The sequence below is a fragment of the Mesoplodon bidens genome (assembly GCF_964165515.1).
Source record: "Mesoplodon bidens genome assembly, chromosome: 3".
Lineage (NCBI taxonomy): Eukaryota > Metazoa > Chordata > Mammalia > Artiodactyla > Ziphiidae > Mesoplodon > Mesoplodon bidens.
In genome coordinates, this window is record NC_138178.1 from 128,780,656 (window position 1) to 128,802,173 (window position 21,518).

Below are 21,518 nucleotides of genomic sequence, written 5' to 3' on the forward strand. Positions count from 1 at the left end.
GAGTTAGGGAAGCTGAAGTTCATTGGGGGTGAAATGATTCTCCCAACATACCCTTTCACTAAGACAAAAGCAGCAAGATTTTGCCCAGACTCAGGCCTCAACCCTTCATTTTATGTACACATAAAACCAAAGCCTCACTTTTTAAACAGTAAATCTCCCTGGAAATCAGTAAACAAGATTAAATAAGGATATAAGAAATATCCTGCCAGCAACAAAATCAGCTCTGCTTAAGAACATTTCTGAGTATCCCCAGGTGGTAACTAGAAACTCTCTTCTCAAAAAAACAAGCAACCATTTAATTTGTGAGCACCAAGTAACAGTGCCTCAGGTATTGAAAACAGTTGGAGAAAGGAGATACTAGACTTCAAGGTGTTTTCTATATAAGAAAAGCTTCCCCCAGTAAAGTGTTGAGACCTATTTTAACCATTTTTTCACAGAGAAATGTCTCAGATACATTCCACACGATTTAGGGCTATGAAACAGATTTAATGTTATAAAATGATACCCTTCCTGATAGCAAGATATTATGAACCCTGCAATAACTGAAGTATGCAAATTACTTGCCTCCCTGAAATAGTACATATAACGCTTTTGTGCATGTGAGCCTATGTGTTTTACTGGGGAAAGGGCCCTATCTAAATTCTCAAAGGGACCCAAGAAAGGGTCTAAAACCGACTGAACCAAGATGGGAAGTAGCCTCTGCCCCAGACCCATTGGTCCCCAGTGCTGTGATGTTCTAGGCAATGTTTTCCTTCTTGCTTCTCATGGTCCTTCTGTTTTCACCTGTCACTTCTCACCCGCACTACTCACACCATTTTTGTGGTTTCTATCTCCCTTATCCCCTCTAGCTGCTTTTCTTCCTCTCTTCTCGCTCACATTTCTGCCAGTGCTCCTTCACTTCTGTTGTGAGGATAGGTATCACTTGATTTTAAAAAGAGGTGATCTGATCAGCAGACCAGTCATGTGTCTTCTAAACTGCAGTACTTGTGGTTGTTTTCATTTTTGTTCAATACTTGAGCTCTTTCCAGTTACCTTTGAGTTTGTGGGGTTTGTGGGTACCTTTGGGTTTGTGAAGATGCCAGATGTCTGACTGTTGGGGACATTATTGGAGCAAGCTTCTTGTAGATTTCAGCAAGCTGAACATGGACTTGAGACAGCAACAAACACTCATTCTCCCCTAACAACCTATGATCTACAGACTAAGAAACTTGAGGCACTTTGTCTGCTTCCCAGCTTATATGAACATCTGAAATATCTGCATCCCCAGTCTAAGCTGGGATTTACAAGAAATATTTAGAGCTTGCTCAGCATGGCACTTTCAATCATGTTCTATAAATGGTATGCTGGTAAATGAGCCATAAAGAAAGAAGAAAATGTCACTGCTTCTCCTTTATTGGTAGATTATAGCACCGTGTCAAATGGAAAGAAGGGAGATGAGGGAGGCAGGGTAATCTCTGACTGCTGGGGAGCCAGACATGCCCGGTGGGACAGAACCACTAAGAACCCTGGTAACTGCTGAGCGCTGGGACAAGGATGAAGTTGCAAAGCTGCTTTGCCCCACCACAAAAGACAAGATGCTGGCTCTTGAAATGCCTAAACACACTGCTTTCATTTCTTACCTGTCACGGCGGCTGTCTTATAGTCTGGGGGGAAGGAGTTGGTTAGCTTTTTACATAACTAAAAATAACAGTGCTGTGGAGGAGAGAGATATTCCCAAGAAGAGCTAGAAGTGGCAGATAGTATAAAAATAACTGAATTCAAAAATGTATAAACATAAAGCATGCACAGAAAGGTCAGTTCTCCAAAAGTTGAAACAGAGATGAAACATATAAACAATAGAAAAAGTAGTCACATATATCCAAAAGGCAAGTAATAAGATTAGCAAGTAGTTGAAAAAACGGCTGAGAAAAGCCATAAACCCCTCAGTTCTCCTGTCTCTGCACCGCTGTGATGTGGCTATCCATGGGTATCCATACCTGTGATCCAGAAGGATGTGCCTGTCCAATTTCTTACCTCACTGTGGTCGCTGGCTGGGATGTGTGAAGGCCTTGCTTCTTCATCGAGTGGCTCAATCACTGTCACCTCTGCAAATTCCTCCACGGATCCTTGAAACTCAGGTAAGGACCTTCGTCCGTAACGCTTGCCACCTCTAACATATTTGGGCTGAGCTTCGAGAGTGCAGTCTGGGCAAGGAGACAAGAGTTGAGGCCACATTACATGACAATCTCAGCCCCTATCTGACACACTGCCTTTGGACACAGCCTCTTATACCAGCCCCAAAATAAACCACCACCGTTTGCCAGTTGCGGTGGACGTGGGCGATATATGAGCCAGTAAGTCAGATGCAAAGCACAGCTTCTAATTCCGAATGATTTATAGCACCCTGAGTGTATCTCAGCATATGGTGGGAGAGATGAGGAGCCAGCAGTGAGGGATTTGTTTAAAACTAGGGAATTAAGATCAGGACAAAGCAAGCGGTCATATTTGTTCTTGTGTTTATTAAGCTCTGTTTTGCAGACAGAGGGAACGAGAGGGAGGGATCATACTACCAGAGACAGGGTGGAAAATGATGATAAAAAGAACACCTGATCAGCACTGTAAAGTTAGCATTCACACCAATTAGTCTGGAACACACCCCTCTAGTACCTTAGTGAGTCCTTTGTTAACCATTCCACTATCTGATCCATCAGACAAGCAGGAAGACAGAACAAAGAAACTGACACAGTGGATCCTAATCAATAATGACAGCTCACTGTTCATATGAAACTTGTCATCAAGATCTCATTATAAAATTAAAAGCTGTGGAATAAAATAGCAAATGCAAAACTGCATTAAGAAAATAATATATTATGTTCTTTTCTCTTCATGAGCTTCGTGTTGCACAAAATAAAAGGAATGTGTATAAGGGGAAAGTCATCTCTTGACCCTGAAGAACTTCAGCATTCAGCAGAACATGTCTCAGGTTCAGCCTTCACCACCACCACCATCATCATCATCATCACCACCACCACCACCACCACCACCACCACCACCACCACCACCACCACCACCACCACCACCACCACCATTACCATCACCACCACCACCACCACTACCATCACCACTACCATCACCATCACCACCACCACCACCACAATCACCACCACCATCACCACCACCACCACCATTACCATCATCACCACCATCACCACCACAATCACCAGCACCACCACCATCACAATCACCAGCACCAGCACCACCACCACCATCACCACCACCACCATCACCATCCTCATCACCACCACAATCACCATCACCACCACAATCACCATCACCACCATCACCACCACCATCACTACCACCACCACCACCACCACCATCACCACCACCACCATCACCACCATCACCACCACCACCATCACCAACATCATCACTACCACCACCACCACCACCACCATCACCACCACCATCATCACCGCCACCATCACCACCACCACCACCGCCACCGCCACCGCCACCATCACCACCACCGCCACCGCCACCGCCACCATCACCACCACCACCACCACCACCACCATCATCACCATCAGCACCACCACCATCACCACCATCATCATCACCACATACTAACCTTTATCTACAATGGTAGCTTTAGAGCAATAATATAAATACTTCACTCATTAGAAATGTCAGCTTAGAACAAAATATTAGAACAAAATATTCCATTAACATATAAGACTGGCAATGCTTTGACTTCAGTTCTTATCACCCACATGGACATACTGTCTCTCTGGAGAACATAATATGTGCTCTGTTTGAACATGACAGTCTTAACAAGGTATGTCTGAACTCAAACATGTAGATTTTTAGATGAGGGCTGTACACAGATCCTCAAAACAAGGGTAACTGATTAGATAAGAACTACAAGAACAAAACCCTTCCTTTATCACCACTGAAACCATGTTAGGGGGCAGCTATTACTTTGTAGTCTCCCTGGGAGGACTGGTGATCCTGCGTGACTAACTCTGTCCTCCCCCCTCCCATGCCCTTCCTCTGGGATAAGCTTAGGTTTCACAATTGTGGTCAGAAACATCCTGAAAATGCTCGGCAAAGCTCAGAGTGAAGTATTTATGCTTGCTCTATAATTTCTAGCAATATTTATATCCAGCTTTTTCAAAGTCCCAGCCAAGTCATTTTATTAGGTCGAGCGATTCTCTTACAGGAAGTGTGCAAGCATACAAAAGTTATATTGAAAGTCGCATGCATATTTGAAGGTACCTTTTATCAGAAGACAGTGTGTCAGCTTGTGAGCATTCAGGAGCGGCCCAGACACCCGAGCTACTTGTTGGCAGCTGACACCCACAGATGCTAGTCAGATAAAAGGCAATGTAGAACCATCCTTAATTTATTACATATTCTTAAATTTTAGTGGCAGACAACAAGGTACACCATTAGTGATGATGGGGGTTTGGAAAAGATTAAAGGGAAAATGTATAACGTCAGAAAATGGAACGTGGGATTTTCCCAGTATGAGAACATAAGTCATGGTCTGGGGAAGGAAGTGGCAAAGGAACTCTGAATGCATGCTGCACTTTTTCAGAGGAAAAAAAGCAGCAGGGCAAAGCCACAGTCTTAAAACAAACAAACAAAACACAACCCACTGTGATTTAATCCCAAATCCACCTGTGGATGAAATATTTACTACTAAATGTTTCATGCTATGTAGGGAGCAGTGGTAGATTTGAAATAGCTCTTTTTCTAAGCAATGAAAGATAACAGACTGTGAAACATTAGGGATCCTGTGGAGTTTTGGTTTATTTATACACTTACTTATTTTTGCATTGCCAGGAACTTTAAATTAATCCTTAAAACTGGAAGTTAATATCTTTCACAGAATGTACATACATCACAAAGTCAATTTCTAGAGAAATCTATTAAAATGTAGAATCTTTTTGAATAAAGATATTAGCACAAAGGAAAAATGGGGCATTAAAGTTTCCTCGTAAGAAATTTCACAAAACTTCCATACAAGAAAGAATTACACTAATCACACCAATTACAAATAGTTATATTTTAGACTTGAACACACTCATACAGCCTTCTTTTATTTAGAGCATCAGCCTCATTGTATTTACAAGATAAGAAGGGGAAGAAAGGCATTAAAAGTAAGGAGATCATTCATGGTCAACAGCCATTGTTGTGCTAAGCCTTTGAAAACTCCAGCGTTCTCCTTATGAATCTCAAGCAGGGCTTTACAAGTGCACAGCAGCAGTCCACCAAACAGGAGGCCTCAGTGGGGATTTCAAGACACTCTTGCCCACCCAAATTAAAGAATGCCTTACCCCTCCCTTACCATGCCCAGCAAAGACTTGCCAAACCACAGCCCTGGGGCAAAGTTTCTTTACTTTATGAGCACATCCAGATGTATGTATTTCAGGGGTTTATCTTGGAACAATTTTACCTATGCCAGATAATATAGGGTTATTTAATTTATTAAAAAATGAAATTATTTACATACAGCTTCCTTTAACGTAAGTGTAAGTAACTGCACCAATCATGAGCTCCAAGGAGGGACATGAAATGCCAGTGGAAAAAAAAAACCAAAATATAAAGGACTGCTTGTACTTTCAGTATTTTATTTCCTTGGCTGTATATTTATGATTCTACCTGGATTGTCAAGCTTCTGAGCCATTTCCCCTTCTTTCCTATCTTCCATTTCCCCTGTTTGGCATCACTACATAAAAATACAAATGAGCTTTGAAGGAAAGCAGACAAGCCCAGCCTGCCCAGAGGAGTCTTAGACTCCTGGAGCCCCTGGAGAGCTCACAATGAGATGCACCAAGAGAAAAAGTCCAGAGGTGTGATCATGTTCACTTTCCAGAATCAGGATGAACCACAGTCTTGCACTTATAATAAAAGAAAAATTGAAATGCAGTGTTAACGAGAATGACCACTTGGAACAGGCCAGCTGCAGGCAGGGAAAACAACCAGCCACCCACCTGTCCCTCCGCCTCTCCCTCCCTTCCCCCCTCTAACTGAGCAGGGCAGTTCACACTCTGTACTCTCTCCCAGAACTGCCCCAGCCACGTGTGTGATGTGGATGGCCACTTGGAACACTCAGTTCTTCCAATGACCAAAGGCAAAGCAATGAGGACCCAAGAGGAAGCTGAAATCGTTACCCCAAAACCTAAACACTATTTATTCCATCAGTGCTTTTCTTGAAAAACACAAGGCTTAGGACATGGGATGAGGTGCCATCCTCAGCACATACATGGGAAGTTAAAGGAGAGTTTCAAAGATGCACTCCAGTATTAGGTGGATTCATTTAACTTACATTTATCAGACGCCTGCCATGGGCAAAGCATTCTGTTGTACTTGTTGAGGGATAAGATGGATATTTTATCACTTTTTGATTCAAACGTCCCTGTCTGACCTGAGGATACTTCCAGGATGAAGAAGAAAGCCCTGCCTTTATGGTGCTGATCTTCTTGTTCTGGAATTGCTCATGTAGACCCCCTTGCTTTCTACTTCCCTTCCTGCCCCATTTCATTAACCTGGGAAATCATTCCCAGAGACCCCACACCCTTCCAAAGGACCTGGGCACAGGGGGATCATCTGAGGCCCTCTATACTACATTTCTACTGAACTCACAGGATTCCTGAAACCCCTCTGAAAATAAGGAGTCAAAAATGAAGCACGTGTAAACCTCAGGACAAGCCCCCCACGAGAAGCAGTCACGCAGCAAATGAGCACCACCAGCCCCACTGCACCTCCCACCTCCTCGCCTACTCTGAACGCACCATTGCACAGGGCTTACACAGTCAGAGTGCAAACCCACACCTGATACTAAATAAGAGAAAAGGGAAGAAAAGAATCAAAGGGGAGACCAACACAGAAGGAGACAGAGAGATTGAGACCAATAGCAAGGGAGGGGGTGAGGGACAGAAGACAGGCAGAGAGCTGGAGGCCTGTGTGGGGATGGGGGAGGGGAAGCAGGAGGAGCTGATGGATTGGGGACCAAGAGGTAGGAGAAGAATGGAGTGAGGGGCCAAGAAGGAGAGGAGAGGAGGGTGGAGGCGAGTTGGAGAAGTGGAAAGAAGAAGGGATGGGGAGGGAGATGTCCCAAGGAAGCGAGGGGAGAAGAGAAGCCAAGAGAGAATGAACGACATAAAAAAAGACACCCGGAAAGCCTTCGGGTTCCTTCTGCCTCCCAGTGTGCCCCGCCTCTGCAGGGACCGTCAACAGGCAGGCTCCCCACCCCAACACTTTGTGTGCACACAGCCCTTGCCAAGGCAGCTGCTTCCCAGCCACTAGCACCCCACTCCCCAATCACGCCTCTCTTCCAGAATCTTCACACGAGATGCAGATGTCAACTGGAGCTTTCAGGTCCTCCCCGGATGCAATGACAGAATTTTAGGAGCAGTCTTCACATCAGCTCTTACCAATCTGAGTGATGTTTCCTGCAGGAACACAGGGGCTTCTGGGCACAAAGGTAATAAGTGGCTCTGATTAGCCTTGCCTGGAAGGAAGCATCGAGGGGAAGGTTAGCACCCCACAAGGGTGCTGAGGATGGTGGATGGGTGTGGTCTGGCAACCCCCAGGGCTGACTGGTCTGATCAGATGGTCTGCCTAAGCCCTAGAGCAGGTGAAGGTCTGTCAATAAGAAAAACTCTTCGAGTTGATAATGATGATGTGATTGTTCCCCAACCCTCTTCCCAGGAGGATCAGCCTGCCTGCATCTTGAGCCACTTGGGGGATAAAGGCAGAGATCCACTTATCACCTAACTGAGTCCTCCCCATTGTTCAAGGCTCAACTCAAAACTCATTTCTTTCAAGTAACTGCTTGGCACAAGTTTCATGGCACGTTTTTTTCTATGAATTTAGTGCAACCCATACTGTTGATAGCTCCCGATTTAATAACGATCATGGGCATATTTTTCTAAAAGCATTTTACATGTTAGAATTACCTACCCAGCTGGACTGAATGCTTTTCAGGGCAGCAGTGCTTCATGGAAAGAGCCTGTGGGCTCTGAATTCAAACAGACCTGGACCCCTCTGTCCTTATCAAGGTGAGGAGTACCTAACAAGTACCTAATAAGTCCTGAGGCTTGGTCTCCTCATCTGGAGGAAGGGAAGACAACAGGAGTTCCATGGGGCAAGGTCACTATTCTGTCAGGTAGCTCCTGCCCTGGATAGTGTCCTCCCACCCAGACTCCTGGGGGTCAGCGGTGGCTCAAAGCCAGCAGAGCAGAGTCAGGGAGAGCCTCACAGCCCCCAGTCCCTCAGTAGATTCCCTGACCTCATTTGTCGCCATGGGTAAGATTACTGGTGAACACACAGTGACGACATCCAGTCTGTCATCTCAGAAACTGAAGCTGCCTCCATCTCATTCATGCCCTAATTTTCTCTTCCTTGTCATCTCCTTTCCCTTCATCAATGGGCTGACATGAGAGGACACACCAATTCTCTAAGACTCCCTGTAGAAAACTACCATTTTCATGTCCCCAGTTTGGAAACCTTCTCATACACTGGAATTGAAATAAACTTACATCAGCACAACTCCCCAGCAAACTGTTTCATTATCAAAATTCTCACCAGCCCTATTTATTTAATTTTAAATAACAGGAGTATCTTTTTTGCACATACACATATTTTTAAAAGAGTGCCTTCTTACTCCTTGTAAAATCATAACAATAAGTATTCTTCTATAGGACAGTTGAATAGTTGCTTAGTCTTTGATTACACAGATACATCATAATTTGCCTAACCAAAATACACTGTCAAATATTTATTCTTGAGATATATATATATAGTTTTTGGGTTTTTTTTTTTACTATTTTAAATGATTATCCTTACACACACATCTTCATGCACATCCATAATTATTTCCATAGCATAAAATCTGAGAGTGGCATTGATTGGCCGAAGGCATTTTTATGGTACTTATTGTTTTACATAATTCTAGGAAGGTTTTATCATTTTACATGACCACCAGTGGGCGTGAATGTTTCCAATTCCCTCTGACCTTAGGAAATGGGTTCTCACACCCTCTTCTGATAGTGGTGGTGGTTAGTGGTAGGGATTTTACCTTACTTTTAATTTTTGAAGAAATTTTCTGGTGCTCACTGTTAGCATCTCATACATACCAAAGGAACCGAGGACTAAGCCCTTACTCAACCAGAGAGAGGACAAGAGAACATGCCTGTTGGGCCACCTGTGTATATCTCCTAAAAACAGGGTCCTCAGCCAGAGTTCAGTTCAACTCTGAATACAGCTGCGAACACAAATCTTCAATCACCGCAAACCAGGATCTAGCCCACTGTCTGGCCATGAGGCCTGCCTTGCTGAGTGAATGAAGAGATATTTGTTTATTATATTTATAGCTTCCCAAAATAGAAGGAAAATAACTAGAAATAGGGCAGTTTCTGGAATTAGTAATGTTTATTACCAAAAAAAAAAGAAAAAAGAAAAAGAAAAAAACAATCATCTGCCGTGCCTTTTTTTCTAATGATTTGGTTTTTCCAAACCTGAGTTTTCCCTCACCAAATAAACAAAGGAAAGATATTTTACATTAACCGCATGAGGGAAAGAAAGAGCTTCCTGCATTATGCTAACATCTACTACAGAACACAAATCTAATGTAAGGTGCATCAAACAAGGACAACATCTCTGGAGAACAGATCCAGACAGCATGTTGGTGCCATGTAACTTACAGCCTGTGTCAGCATTTCCATTATAAAAATCCTATCATCCAAAGCCATAGCAAGCTGAATAAGTAACTAACAATTAAGGTGTCCTTCTCTTATTCTAGGAAAATACTTTCAAAATTAAATTGTACACACAGACATGAGGGAGCTAGGCCATCGGTGACGTTAATCAGTTTGGAATTTACAAAGGACTCTCTACATCCCCAACCCATTTTTCTGACCTTTTCTGAATTTCAGTACTTTTCACTGTGTACTATTGTTGTTACTATTGTTGTTTTAGGGAAAAAACTCTCTCCTAGGAGTCTTAGACTCATACACATCAGCGTTAAAAAGATGCTGGAAATCATCTAATTCGTACCCTCTAATTTTAAAAATAAGGACACTGTACCGCAGAGACGTTATAAATGGCACAACCCAAGACTACATAAATAATGACTTAATTCCATCTCCTCTGGCATCCTATTATAGCTTTGGTTTTGTATTATTTATATACAACTGCCTTTTATTAGAAGAATATGAAAGCATGAACTATACCGGGCATTTGTCCTTAGGAAGCAGACCCTTATAGTGTCAATTTATGTTGGGTGAAATTTTATAGAAACACAAAGCTAGCTTTCTCATAAATGTAGATGTCATTTAGATATTAGGAGACAACACAACTGAATCTTGGAGCTGAATGGATTTTAAGTATTTTCCAGTACAACTGCTTTCACATATGAGGCAACTGAAGACCACAGAGGTTGTGACGTATAAGGCCACTCAATTAGAGGAGCAGGGCCAGTATTTCGTAACTCCTGGTTCAAGGGTCTTTCTACCTCATCAAGCTGGATTTTCTATATCATAGTCAGGTGCCACATCTGATATTTTTAACTTGTAAAAACCTTGGATGTTATAAAATATCAATTCATGACCCACTCAATGTCTAAGGCTGTGCACGATGGCCCTCCTATTTTTGCAGTCACCTTCCATAGTTTAAGGGTAACCTTTTCTCTCAAAGTCCAGGAGGTCCACTGATTTGAAAAGGCAAGACAAAAATACAGCAGCCCTGGCCCCTTATGGTAGAAGATGAATTAAGTCCTGAACAGCCAAATAATGCTGAGGACACAGGCATCCCTGTCACTAATGATCAGGTGACACTTGCTCTTATTTGCTCCTTCCTTCTGCCTCTGGCCGCTTGTCAGAATCTTTCTGGCCAGGCTGCACTGACTGCGGACTGTTGCCCCCAGCTCATCCATCTGAGGGTTGACATCCTCAAGCCAAAGCCTCCTGGAGTCCCATCCCTTGGTGATACAGTGTCAGCATCCTCCCCTGCTACTATCTGTGAGACTTCAATTAAGCCACATCCCTCTTTGAGCCTCAATTTGCTCATGGATAAAACGGCAGAATTTGCTCCAGCCCTACAGTCATATGGTCTATGATTTAAGGGATAGTTATTTTCATAAAGGGGAAGGAGGGGGCGAACTCAAGTGGCCTCTTGATATACAGCATTTGAGTCCTGATCCTTCTTTCTCTGTCTCTTGCCAGCCAAGCCAGGCAGCCTATGGGGATGGAGTCACATTTTCAAGTGAGGGGGAGAACATTTGAGTGGAAAGCAATGCATGATCCCCAAAAACAACTGGAAGGGCCAGGGAGCGATGGGCAAAAGATAGAAAAAGCAGAGATTCCCAGGAACAAAGAAGGGATGACTCCCAGCCTCATATGAGACAAAACACTCTTAAGGCACAGGCTCAATCCTGGATTTTATGCTGCCAGGCCAAACGTCAGGAAGTCGCATACACGCTGGATGAAATGCTATAATTACTTTGCTGCTTCATTACACCGATTTGGGGCAGCTCTGTAACAAAGGTTTGCTGCAGCCCACCCAAAGGATGGAGCACACGGTGACCTATAAAAATCCCTCTGCGAGTCCCCCTGGAAGATTTGTCCAAATGATGGCCTCAGCCTGCACAGCACTGAGGCATATACATAACTCTGAAACTACCGCCTGGAGCTGAATTCATAAACCTTACTTCCGAGCTGTTACCAAGCTCAGCCAGCCATTGTCTACCTCCCCATTATTCAGAGCCCTCTATGGGGCACCCTTCACATTTGTGGTCACATCAATCTGTACATTTATTATGACACTTTTCTGGCAGGTGACAGGAGAGGTTTTGAAGAAAGAGCAGCAAAAGGACCACGTGGACTAGTGGTAGCACTGCCCATTCCAAACCCATATTATGGGAATACAGAAGAACACTGAACTTAAGCTTATGTTACCTATGCTCATATGAAATAAAATAGATGTGGTAATGTCACCATAGCTCTAGTCAGGGTCCCTAGATCTTGCACTACTGTCATCAAGAATGACAACCTTGGGGCTTCCCTGGTGGCGCAGTGGTTAAGAATCCGCCTGCCAATGCAGGGGACATGGGTTCGAGCCCTGGTCTGGGAAGATCCCACATGCCACGGAGCAACTAAGCCCACACGCCACAACTACTGAGCCTGCACTCTAGAGCCCGCGAGCCACAACTACTGAACCCATGTGCCACAACTACTGAAGCCCGTGTGCCTAGAGCCCGTGTTCTACAACAAGAGAAGCCACCACAATGAGAAGCCTGCGCGCCACAGCAAAGAGTAACCCCTGCTTGCTGCAACTAGAGAAAGCCTGCACACAGCAACGAAGACCCAACACAGCCAAAAATAAATTAATTAAATAAAATTTTTAAAAAAGACAACCTTGATTTTAAATTTTTATTTATTTATTTATTTTTGGCCACGGGATATTAGTTCCCTGACCAGGGATTGAACCTGGGCCCCAGCAGTGAAAGCGCCAAGTCCTAATCACTGGACTGCCAGGGAATTCCCAAGACGACAACTTTAAAAAAGTAAAACTGCCAATAAAATGTGAGACCCCATAAGAACAAAAAGTCCATGTTCCAGCAGTGGTCACCTACAGAAATTCTACTTTTTGTCTGGAAAATCTCTAGAATGCAATAACCTCCCTCCTAGGCTCACTGGGGGCTTGCAGAGAGCTCTGGAAAGCCTCAGAGTTGGCAAGAACCTTGGCAAAAAGGGGGAGACTCGATCTGGAATCCAAAACACTGCTAAATGCAGAGTTCATACATATGACACAAATCTGGAGCATTTCAGAAGATACGATGAAGAACTAGATCACCAGTGAGGATAAGACATGAGTTCCCACCTGTGCTGCTTCTAAATAGGTCACACTGAGTGACTCCTTATAGTGACAAAATGTCAATGATTTCTCCTCAGTCTCAGAACTGGACTATGTTTTTAGTGTTCTCTTTTTTAGTGAGCAACTCTATGGGTTATAAAATCTGTAGCCACCACCACAATCAAGATATAAAACAGTTTCATCACCCCCAAAATTCCCTTGTGCCCCTTTATAGTCAACCTCTAATCCTAGCCCCTAATAACTACTGATTTTTTTTATAAAACCAGACTGTATTATAATATAAATTTCAACACTGTTTTAGACCTCCCCTTAAATATTTACCATATTTCATTGATTTTAAGACATAACCTCCCCACACACACCCCTAGATTAGAATATTCTGAAATTATTATGTGTCTTACAAACAATGGCATTTTACCATTATAACAGAATATTTTTTCTTTTTAGAGGTACATAAAATAATGATGTGTCATAATCTATGGTGCCTTGAAAAAAATCAGTGAAGTATAATATTAAGTTTTTCATTCATAACATTCATTGGATACTTACTATGTGCTGAACATCCTATATTAGGCACTAAAAATACAACAACAAACAAACGTGGACCATAAGGAACTATCACTCGAGAGGAGATAGAAAAACAATTATAATATAATGTGATAAGGTCTGTAACAGAGGGCTATCCACTCAGCAGGACTGAATAAAATTATCTCTTCATTGGCCAACCTTCTTCTTTCAGACGAAACTCCCCCCCAGTTCATACTGTTCCTCGTTCACAGGAAATGAGGAGGGAGGAAGTACCATTCAGCCCCACTCTGCTCATTCCTAGAATGAGTTTTGGCCACACCATCTGACACATCTCCTAGGAACAATCCAGTGATTTCTTCCACAATTTGCTGCTGTGGTAGAGAAGGCTCATCTTAGTGTGCAACAGCTGCAAGGCTTTTATGACCATGTCAAAAGACCAAAAATAATCACTCAATCTGTGGGAGGCAGATGCCCCAAAGCTTTCACAGACATGCTTCAAGGTCCCCAGATTCTTCCCTGGACAAATTTTAAAGCAGAAGGAAGAGAGGAAAAGTTAGTGTCCTTACCTGGTTCTTGAAAGTGTTCTTCATTTGATAGAGTTCTAGACAAGATAAGTATTAATGCTTCTTTAAATTGGTCAAAATGCACCTAAAAATAAACAATTCAAAAGAAATTCAAAATAGTTTCCACAGCCGTAAGGAAGCAAATCCATCTACAAGGTTCCAGAACCATTTGTTAGCATCTGACAGCCTTGAAGTGAGTCATATAACCTGTTTTTGTTCCCTTTTTTCTTCATTTCTCTAAAGCACTAAAGGGAAAATAGGCTGATCATTTTACACGCCAGTGTCACCAACACTAATATCAATATTTATTCAACCCTGAGGGGGAAAACTACACAGCAAACCCCTCTTTATAAACTCAGAAAAAGATAGGTTTTGAATTCTTAGCTCCTTTAATTTTTCTAAACAAGACCGAAGAGAAAGATGTTAGGTTAGGTACTAGAAAAAACCTTCCAAGTAAATGATCCTCTGTAACAATGTCCCAAAGATGCTTTCATCTCTTAATATATTCTAGAAGAGGGTAAACTACCTTTCAAAGATGGCTTGAAATACAGTCTTGCTTGAGGCAGGAATATGTTATATATTTATCTCCCAATATATGTTATATATTTATCTCCCCTGTAATTCTATAAACAAATAGAAATTAATAGCAAACACAAAGAATAAAAGAAACTTGGGAAGCATTCTCCCGAATTCTTAAAAATACAATTACCGGGCTTCCCTGGTGGCGCAGTGGTTGAGAGTCCGCCTGCCGATGCAGGGGACACGGGTTCGTGCCCCGGTCCGGGAAGATCCCACATGCCGCGGAGCGGCTAGGCCTGTGAGCCATGGCCGCTGGGCCTGCGTGTCCGGAGCCTGTGCTCCGCAACGGGAGAGGCCACAACAGTGAGAGGCCCACGTAACGCAAAAAAAATAAAAATAAAAAAAATACAATTACCTTGACTGAAGTAGGAAAAGAACCTGAGTTTCACTTAAGTGAATACTCAGAATTGGGATATTACTTTGGTTAAAGGGATAAAATAGTTTTCTTTATGGTCAAGTACATTCTTCTATAACTTAAATTTACATGATCTCACCATGCGGCAGAAGGGAGAGACGGTATTTCTTCTCATCATAATTATAGTTTAATAACGTGGTGCCTATTTATACAGAACCCTGTATGTAAATACAAAGTTGGTAAATTTATAACTTGTGCTGCTATGGGTCTCTTCAGACATCATTACAAAACGTTGCCTAGGAGATTAAATATAGTGACAGATAAAAACCACTTCTGAATTAAATGTGGAAAAGCAGCAAACCTTGTTAGTTATCTAAACAACGAAGGAAACCAATCATATGTCTTATTCATGCAAATCAGTACAAAGGAGAGGAATCCACTGAGATTCATATGTCATAAAATAGCATATGCTTGCAATTTACCACTCTCTCCCAAAGAATATGTGATTTCTCTACCACATTCATTTTGATTACTTGAAATTGCTTTCTAAAATCATATTCTTTTAGATCACACAGACTAAAAATCAGCATATTTGTGCAGCCAGAGCAGAAGTCTGTTCAGGAAGGGAGGGCATCTGCTAAAGAGCCAGGGTGGTACAATCAATGAAGGACTAAAAGATTACAGAATTATAAACTGTGCTAATTAGGTTTCATAGCTGATGAATCACAGAAAAGCCTGGGGGAGGAAGGAGAACTAGGTTCTGCCAGAGTCAGAGATGGGCTTCAGGCACCGTGGCGTCCAGCTTCAGTTACCGGGGGCAAGGCCATCTTCCCAACCAGCCAGCCCACGAAGAGCACATACCCAAGCCTCTCCCACTCAGGGGCATCTCCCACCCTGGCATCTACTATTTCCTACCAGAATCATGCTTTCCTCTTAGGGTGGGCAGGAGAAGGGGGAGGAGTGAAAGCTCTAAGCTGGGGCAGCTGGGTCTAGGTCCTGACTCTGGCTCAGCCACTGTGAATTGGCTCAGTTACCAAACCTCGCCAAGTTTTAGTTTGTTCCACTTGAAAAATGGGATATCTAACAACTCATCTTTATGACTCATTCAACAGATATTTATTGGGCCACTGCTATGGGCCAGGCCCTATCCTAGGCCCCGGTGATAGAGCCGCCATGGAGCGCATAGTCTCAGGAACGGTCACAGAGAATCAGGCAGGTACTGCTAAGGGTACTGCATGTATTTTATGTTATTTATACTACGGCCTTCCACATAGTGGCTTTAGGGAGATAAAATGAGAGTTATGTAAAGTGTCTAGAACTTCCTGGGACTTGCTAGGTAGTCAGCAAGTGGTAGTTAACACTACCAATAGGACTAGTAATGGGGGTGACTGTTCTCACCACTTTCACAGAGAAACAGGGCCATATTTCAAGCAAAGCAACTGCCATGAGAGTGACCCAAGCAGCCAAGTGGTAGGGTGGGGATGACAGCAGGAGGCCCAGGAACCTGCCTCCCCCCAGGACCTGTGCAGCTGGCCAGCATCAGAGAAATGGATCCGGTCTGCTGTGTTTAGGGACCCCACCTCCGAGATTCTCCTCTCCCATAGGGTATCAGTGGACATGACCCGAATGAGACCAGAGTCCCTCACTGCCACAGTTAATGAGTTGAACAGAAGGAGGCTCCTAGTTCAAAAGGGATGTGGCTGCCCTGAGACTTTCACATTCTTTATACCTGACTCTGTGGGTCTCTGCTGGGTCTCCTCAACATGTCAGTTTTGATAGAGGTCACTGGAAAGAGCCCCTCGGAATTTAGTCCTAACATAGTTCAACTCGGTGAGGATTAGCCATGCAGGTAACTCAGGGGTTTCTGTATCTCAAGTTTACTTCCCCCAACCTCCAAACATGACAAAGACGTCAATAACCTGGAAGTTAATTCTAACCAACTTCTAAGACTTTATTATACCAGATTCAAGGGACACTTAGGCCTCATACAAACACACCCACTTCTGAGACAGTATGTACCTCACTGACACAGAGGTTGCTTCTCTCTCAGCCTCAGTCCTCTAGAGCATGGCAGACAATCGGGAAGCGAACAAGTGGTGTCCAAAGCTGAGGAAGGTGTCATAAAGCCCACTCGCTCTTCTTGTAGACTATGCCCTGCAACCGACTCAGAAGCTATTTCTTCTCGCTCTACATGATTTATTATCAGCTTCATTTTCCTGCTTCCCAACCCCCTACAGATTAGATACAGCAACTAAAAGACAGGGACACTTCAAGGTAAGTACAAGAAGTAGCTACTGACATACTGGGATTGAGAGAAGACATTAACTATCCCCCCTCGAACAAAAGTAAAGTATAGTTTTTTAGACTTAAAAAAAGTTAAAAATTTTTAAAAGACATACACACTCAAAACCTAATAGGCTGGGGGCATTTAGTATTGAGGCAAGAATCTACGTGCTGCTAAATAAATCCTGAGGGTACTGTTCTTATAATACAGAAGAATAACTGACAGACCAAGAAGATTTTAAATGATCAAGAATAACCTCATGATGTTTATTATACTATTTGGTAGCATAAAACTTTAATAAAATTTTCTCAATCCCCAATGGTTAACCCCTTTTTTATTTTTTTTAAAGTTTGCCACTAAATGGGGTAAGAGATCCAGTTATTAGAAAATTATATTAATGCGAGTTCTGGGAGCATGACTGTAGGCTCATTCTTTCCTAGACATTTGGCCAGTTGAATCTCACAACATCCATGAGAGACGGTCAAGGCAGGCATCCCTCCTTTGAACTGAGGGGAGAGAGGCTCAGAGAAAGCATGTGCCTTGCCCAAGGCCACCTGTCTTGAAGTGATAGTTACCAGGAGAACTGAGCCCTTCTGAATGGACTCATCAAAGTCCAGCCACCCTGCCTGCCCCAGGCCCTCTTCACTCCTGGTCTGACCTCTCAGGGAAATCCCTCTGCTGCTCCAGGTCAAATCCTCAACTTTACACAATGTCACCAGGTACAAAGTAGGACACTGGGGACTCAGAGGGCACAAGAGCAAGAGAATATATAAGATTCTAGAGTGTGGGAGGGTGGAATGGGGAAGAAGAGAAGAAAGTTGATTAGTAACTATAATACAAGGCAGAATCTGGCAAATACTTTGAGAGAGACAAAAAAAGCTGGTAGGGGCCTCTGATAAACGAGCATGTCCTAGTAGGCCAGCAGGGAGGAAAAGAGGGACAGTTTCGTGACATTCGACTTCTCCAAGATGTTCACAGGCAGAGCTTAGAGGTTTCCAAAATGGACTTGGGATGTATTAAATCAGCCCCATTTTAGAAGGAAAAAAGTCTATAAAAAACTGAACATGATTATTAACTCAGGGGTTCTTCATAATCCAGCAATGTCTATCTGGGTGACACCCTTCTTCTCCCACAAAAAGAATCTAAAAATCCAAAACAAAAAACCTGGCAAGCTGATCAAAAAACAATTGGAGCAGCTTGACGTCTTAAACTGACCTTTATTTTCCTTCTTGGGAGGGCAGAGACACCGGACCCTCTGCTTTCAATAGCAGTAAATTCCACATCTTTCAAGAGAGTTCTCTAATAGAGGCAGGTGACTACTATTTTCCATCAATGCTCATGAATACAGATGGGGCAGAAAAGCCCCTCAGGGCACAACCCAGAACCAAAACGTGAATAAACGCCCTCTACTGTGAAGAAATGAACATCAGTGGGCTCACTCAGTTCAGTCCCTGTCATTTTTAAGTACCATTTTTTCTCCTCCAAGGGAGCTTTACTATTGTATTCTGTTAAAATTTAGAAATCTTCAGAAATATACAATGCGATTAAATCTCACATGGTAACCAGCTTTCGAGAGCCACGCATACCTTGGTTGGTAGCCCCTCATTTGAATAATAATTGCCGCCATTCATTTTACAAGCATTCCTATACCTTGTATGCCTCAAAGGGCAGTTTGCAGCAATGGGAAAATTACATGACTGACTAAAAACACACATGACATTTAAACTAAATTAACAGGAAGACTAGTTAAGTCTGATATTTTTTGTCATGTGTCACCACTGCTTAATAGAAATTTACCTCATCACTTTTCCTCTCCAAATTTCATAGGAATGCTTTTTGAAAACATAATTTGCCTTTCTGAAAAAATAATTTAAGCGCAGCGTAAGAAACAAGTTCTATTTCAAACCACACACAAAAGACCCTGTAACAGGAAGTAGAATGAGGAACTTAACGTTGCATAAAATCATCTCGTGCAATCATGGAGATCAGATGCATACGGTTTCCCCATGTGTGCAGGCAGCACTTCAAACAGACCTGAGATGAGAGGGCTCAAGGCAGCGTTCAACAAAGTACGCTTATTAGACCAGACAAAGGCCCACGTAACTCTCAACACACTTAAGAGGTTTGCAGCTATTAATACACAGGGAAATCAAAGAAAGGACATTCAGAACATTAAGTGTCAGCTAAAATGGGTATAGAAATATGGACTCACCAGAAAGTGAGTGTAGAAGAAAATAACATTGACAGCATTATGCAAAGAGAAATGACACAGAAGAACAAAGAGACATGGTTTCATAACGAAAGATACAGTTCCAAATGTCTTCTCCTAAATACAGCATTTGGGTTATTGCAGCTTAGTAGTCATTTACTGCAGACAATGTGGAGAGAGGCAAAGGCCATTTTAAGAGGTGGGTTTGTAAAACCTAAAGCGACTGTGTGAAGTTGTACTCCAAGATGGATCCAAGGAGCCCTGCCTACAGATAGAAACAGGTGCAAATCACCGCCACACAAGAGACTTGCTAGCAAATCCATTCCCTACTCTAACGAGCTTTCTCAGAAAATCATTCCTGGGAAGTCACCATTTATCGAAAACCCACTCTCAGTGTGTAAGAGATGGAGGGGGGCAGTGTACAGGGAGACACAGGACACAATAGTTAACTGTGTTCCTGGCTCCTAGATGGGCCTTTGATACACATGCTCTAAGTCAACCTCATCCCAATCTTATAGGGAGGGTATTATTTTTCCCATTATAGAGATGAAGAAACTGAGGCTCAGAGTATTTAAGATAATGTAGATACATGGCTAAAAAGTGGCAGGAGTCAGTACTTGAATCCAGGTCTGATTCAAAGACTGTTCCCATAGCATATGGCATCCATGTGGTGGGGGAGGGAGTTTGAGGATGGGGGTGGGTTGCAAGGCATGGAGAATGAGATCCATATTTGCATATGTGGAGTCTGAGGAGGCTGTGGAGACATGCATTCAAACTCAGGGACTGGGAAATCTGGGTTCCCATCCTGATGGTGCTTCAAATGAGTTGCCTGACCCCAGACAAGTCACCATCTTTTTCCAAGTTCTGGGTTCTAGGTTTCTCTGTCATACAGATGAACACTGAAGTCTAAAATCTGTGCTGGACACTGAAGAACTTTAAGTCCCCTCCATCCAAACAAGAAGCTACTCATAAAAGTATAAAATGGAATACTGCAGAAATCTAATGAGCATTCCTGATCATACTTTCTCTGGTGAGAGTGACAGTCATTACTGAAATAAAGTAGGTAGAGAAGAACAGCCATTTAGCACTTGCTCATACCTCTTGTTGAGAGTAGAAGGCCTTCCCAACAGGCTGCTGGAAGGCCAGCTCTCCCCCTTTGCCCTTGCTTTATGTCAAACTAAATACCTTGCGAGGTTCACAGTTTACAACACCAAAGTCAATTTTGCAGTGAGGTTGACAAGAAAGTGTTAATAAAGAAAAGAAGCAAGTCTTGCAGCCTCTTAATCAGAAGGTCTTTTTGTTTATAAATGTGAACTATAGACCCTTAGGAGTTCAAATCAACCCCACAGTCACAAGACCAAAATGGATTAGAAAATATCCCTCACTGTTTCAGGTTAAACAGTAAGATAGATGGCAAAGGTTCAGACATTTAAGAGATGTAATGAGAAATGTTCCCACCTTTCCCTCCAACTCATTCAAAAAGCCCAGATCAATAATATGAAACAGGAGCATGAACATGGGGTGGTTATAAATAAGCACTGTTTGATGATCAAGGGTAATTTTGCACATAGAGAACAAGCACAAATAATCACCACCAGAAAGTACTGTTCTACTTCTGATTCACTTTTCAAACAGTTAAGATGTATATAAGTGAAAGAAGTCTTAAAAAGCTGAATGATGTGGAAACAAACCAGCAAATCACCATATACAATTAATCATGATGTTTATAAAAGAACACAAGCACTTGAAAATGAAAACTGCAAAAGCCGAGTGGAATTACATATTTGTTCAGTTATCAAATTTTAATACAAAAAATTCCAAAGTGCCTTTGATGACCAAAGTCCACACACCTATGGGACTCTTTGGAAGCCAATGGTAAGTTCTGCTACCACAAGGCTCGTTTTGATTCTAAAGAGTGTCAAGAACATGAAGTATGTCAGCATCTAGATTCATATTAAAGAGTAGAGCAGGGAAGCTCAGGGGATAGGGGGGCAGCTTGGTCTCAAAGTTAGTATATTCAATAAGGAAAGGAAAATGTATTTCTAAAGCTGGACCTAACTAAAGGCTTCAACAAAACCAAGGTAAATTATCATCTTTAGGTTCTGATTTCTAATAAAGGAAATAGAGAGGCATGTGGAA

At 42.6% G+C, this 21,518-nt stretch overlaps 1 protein-coding gene across 14 annotated transcripts in view; it reads right to left on the reverse strand.

Moving 5' to 3' along the window:
- NIN (ninein) overlaps window positions 1-21,518 on the reverse strand; it is a 106,979-nt gene that overhangs the window by 72,926 nt on the left and 12,535 nt on the right. For 9 of the 14 annotated variants that reach the window (XR_014015474.1, XM_081229958.1, XM_081229955.1 and 6 more), the window contains exons 4-6: window positions 13,956-14,037; window positions 4,258-4,347; window positions 2,014-2,183 (exon numbers count right to left, since the gene is read on the reverse strand). Coding sequence is in view for 13 of the 14 variants with exons in the window: in XM_081229958.1 (XP_081086084.1) it covers window positions 2,014-2,183; window positions 4,258-4,347; window positions 13,956-14,037 (342 nt within the window). In the remaining variant the exon portion in view is untranslated. The remainder of the gene's footprint in view (window positions 1-2,013; window positions 2,184-4,257; window positions 4,348-13,955; window positions 14,038-21,518) is intronic. The other 5 variants (XM_081229957.1, XM_081229954.1, XM_081229961.1 and 2 more) reach the window with 1 other exon arrangement.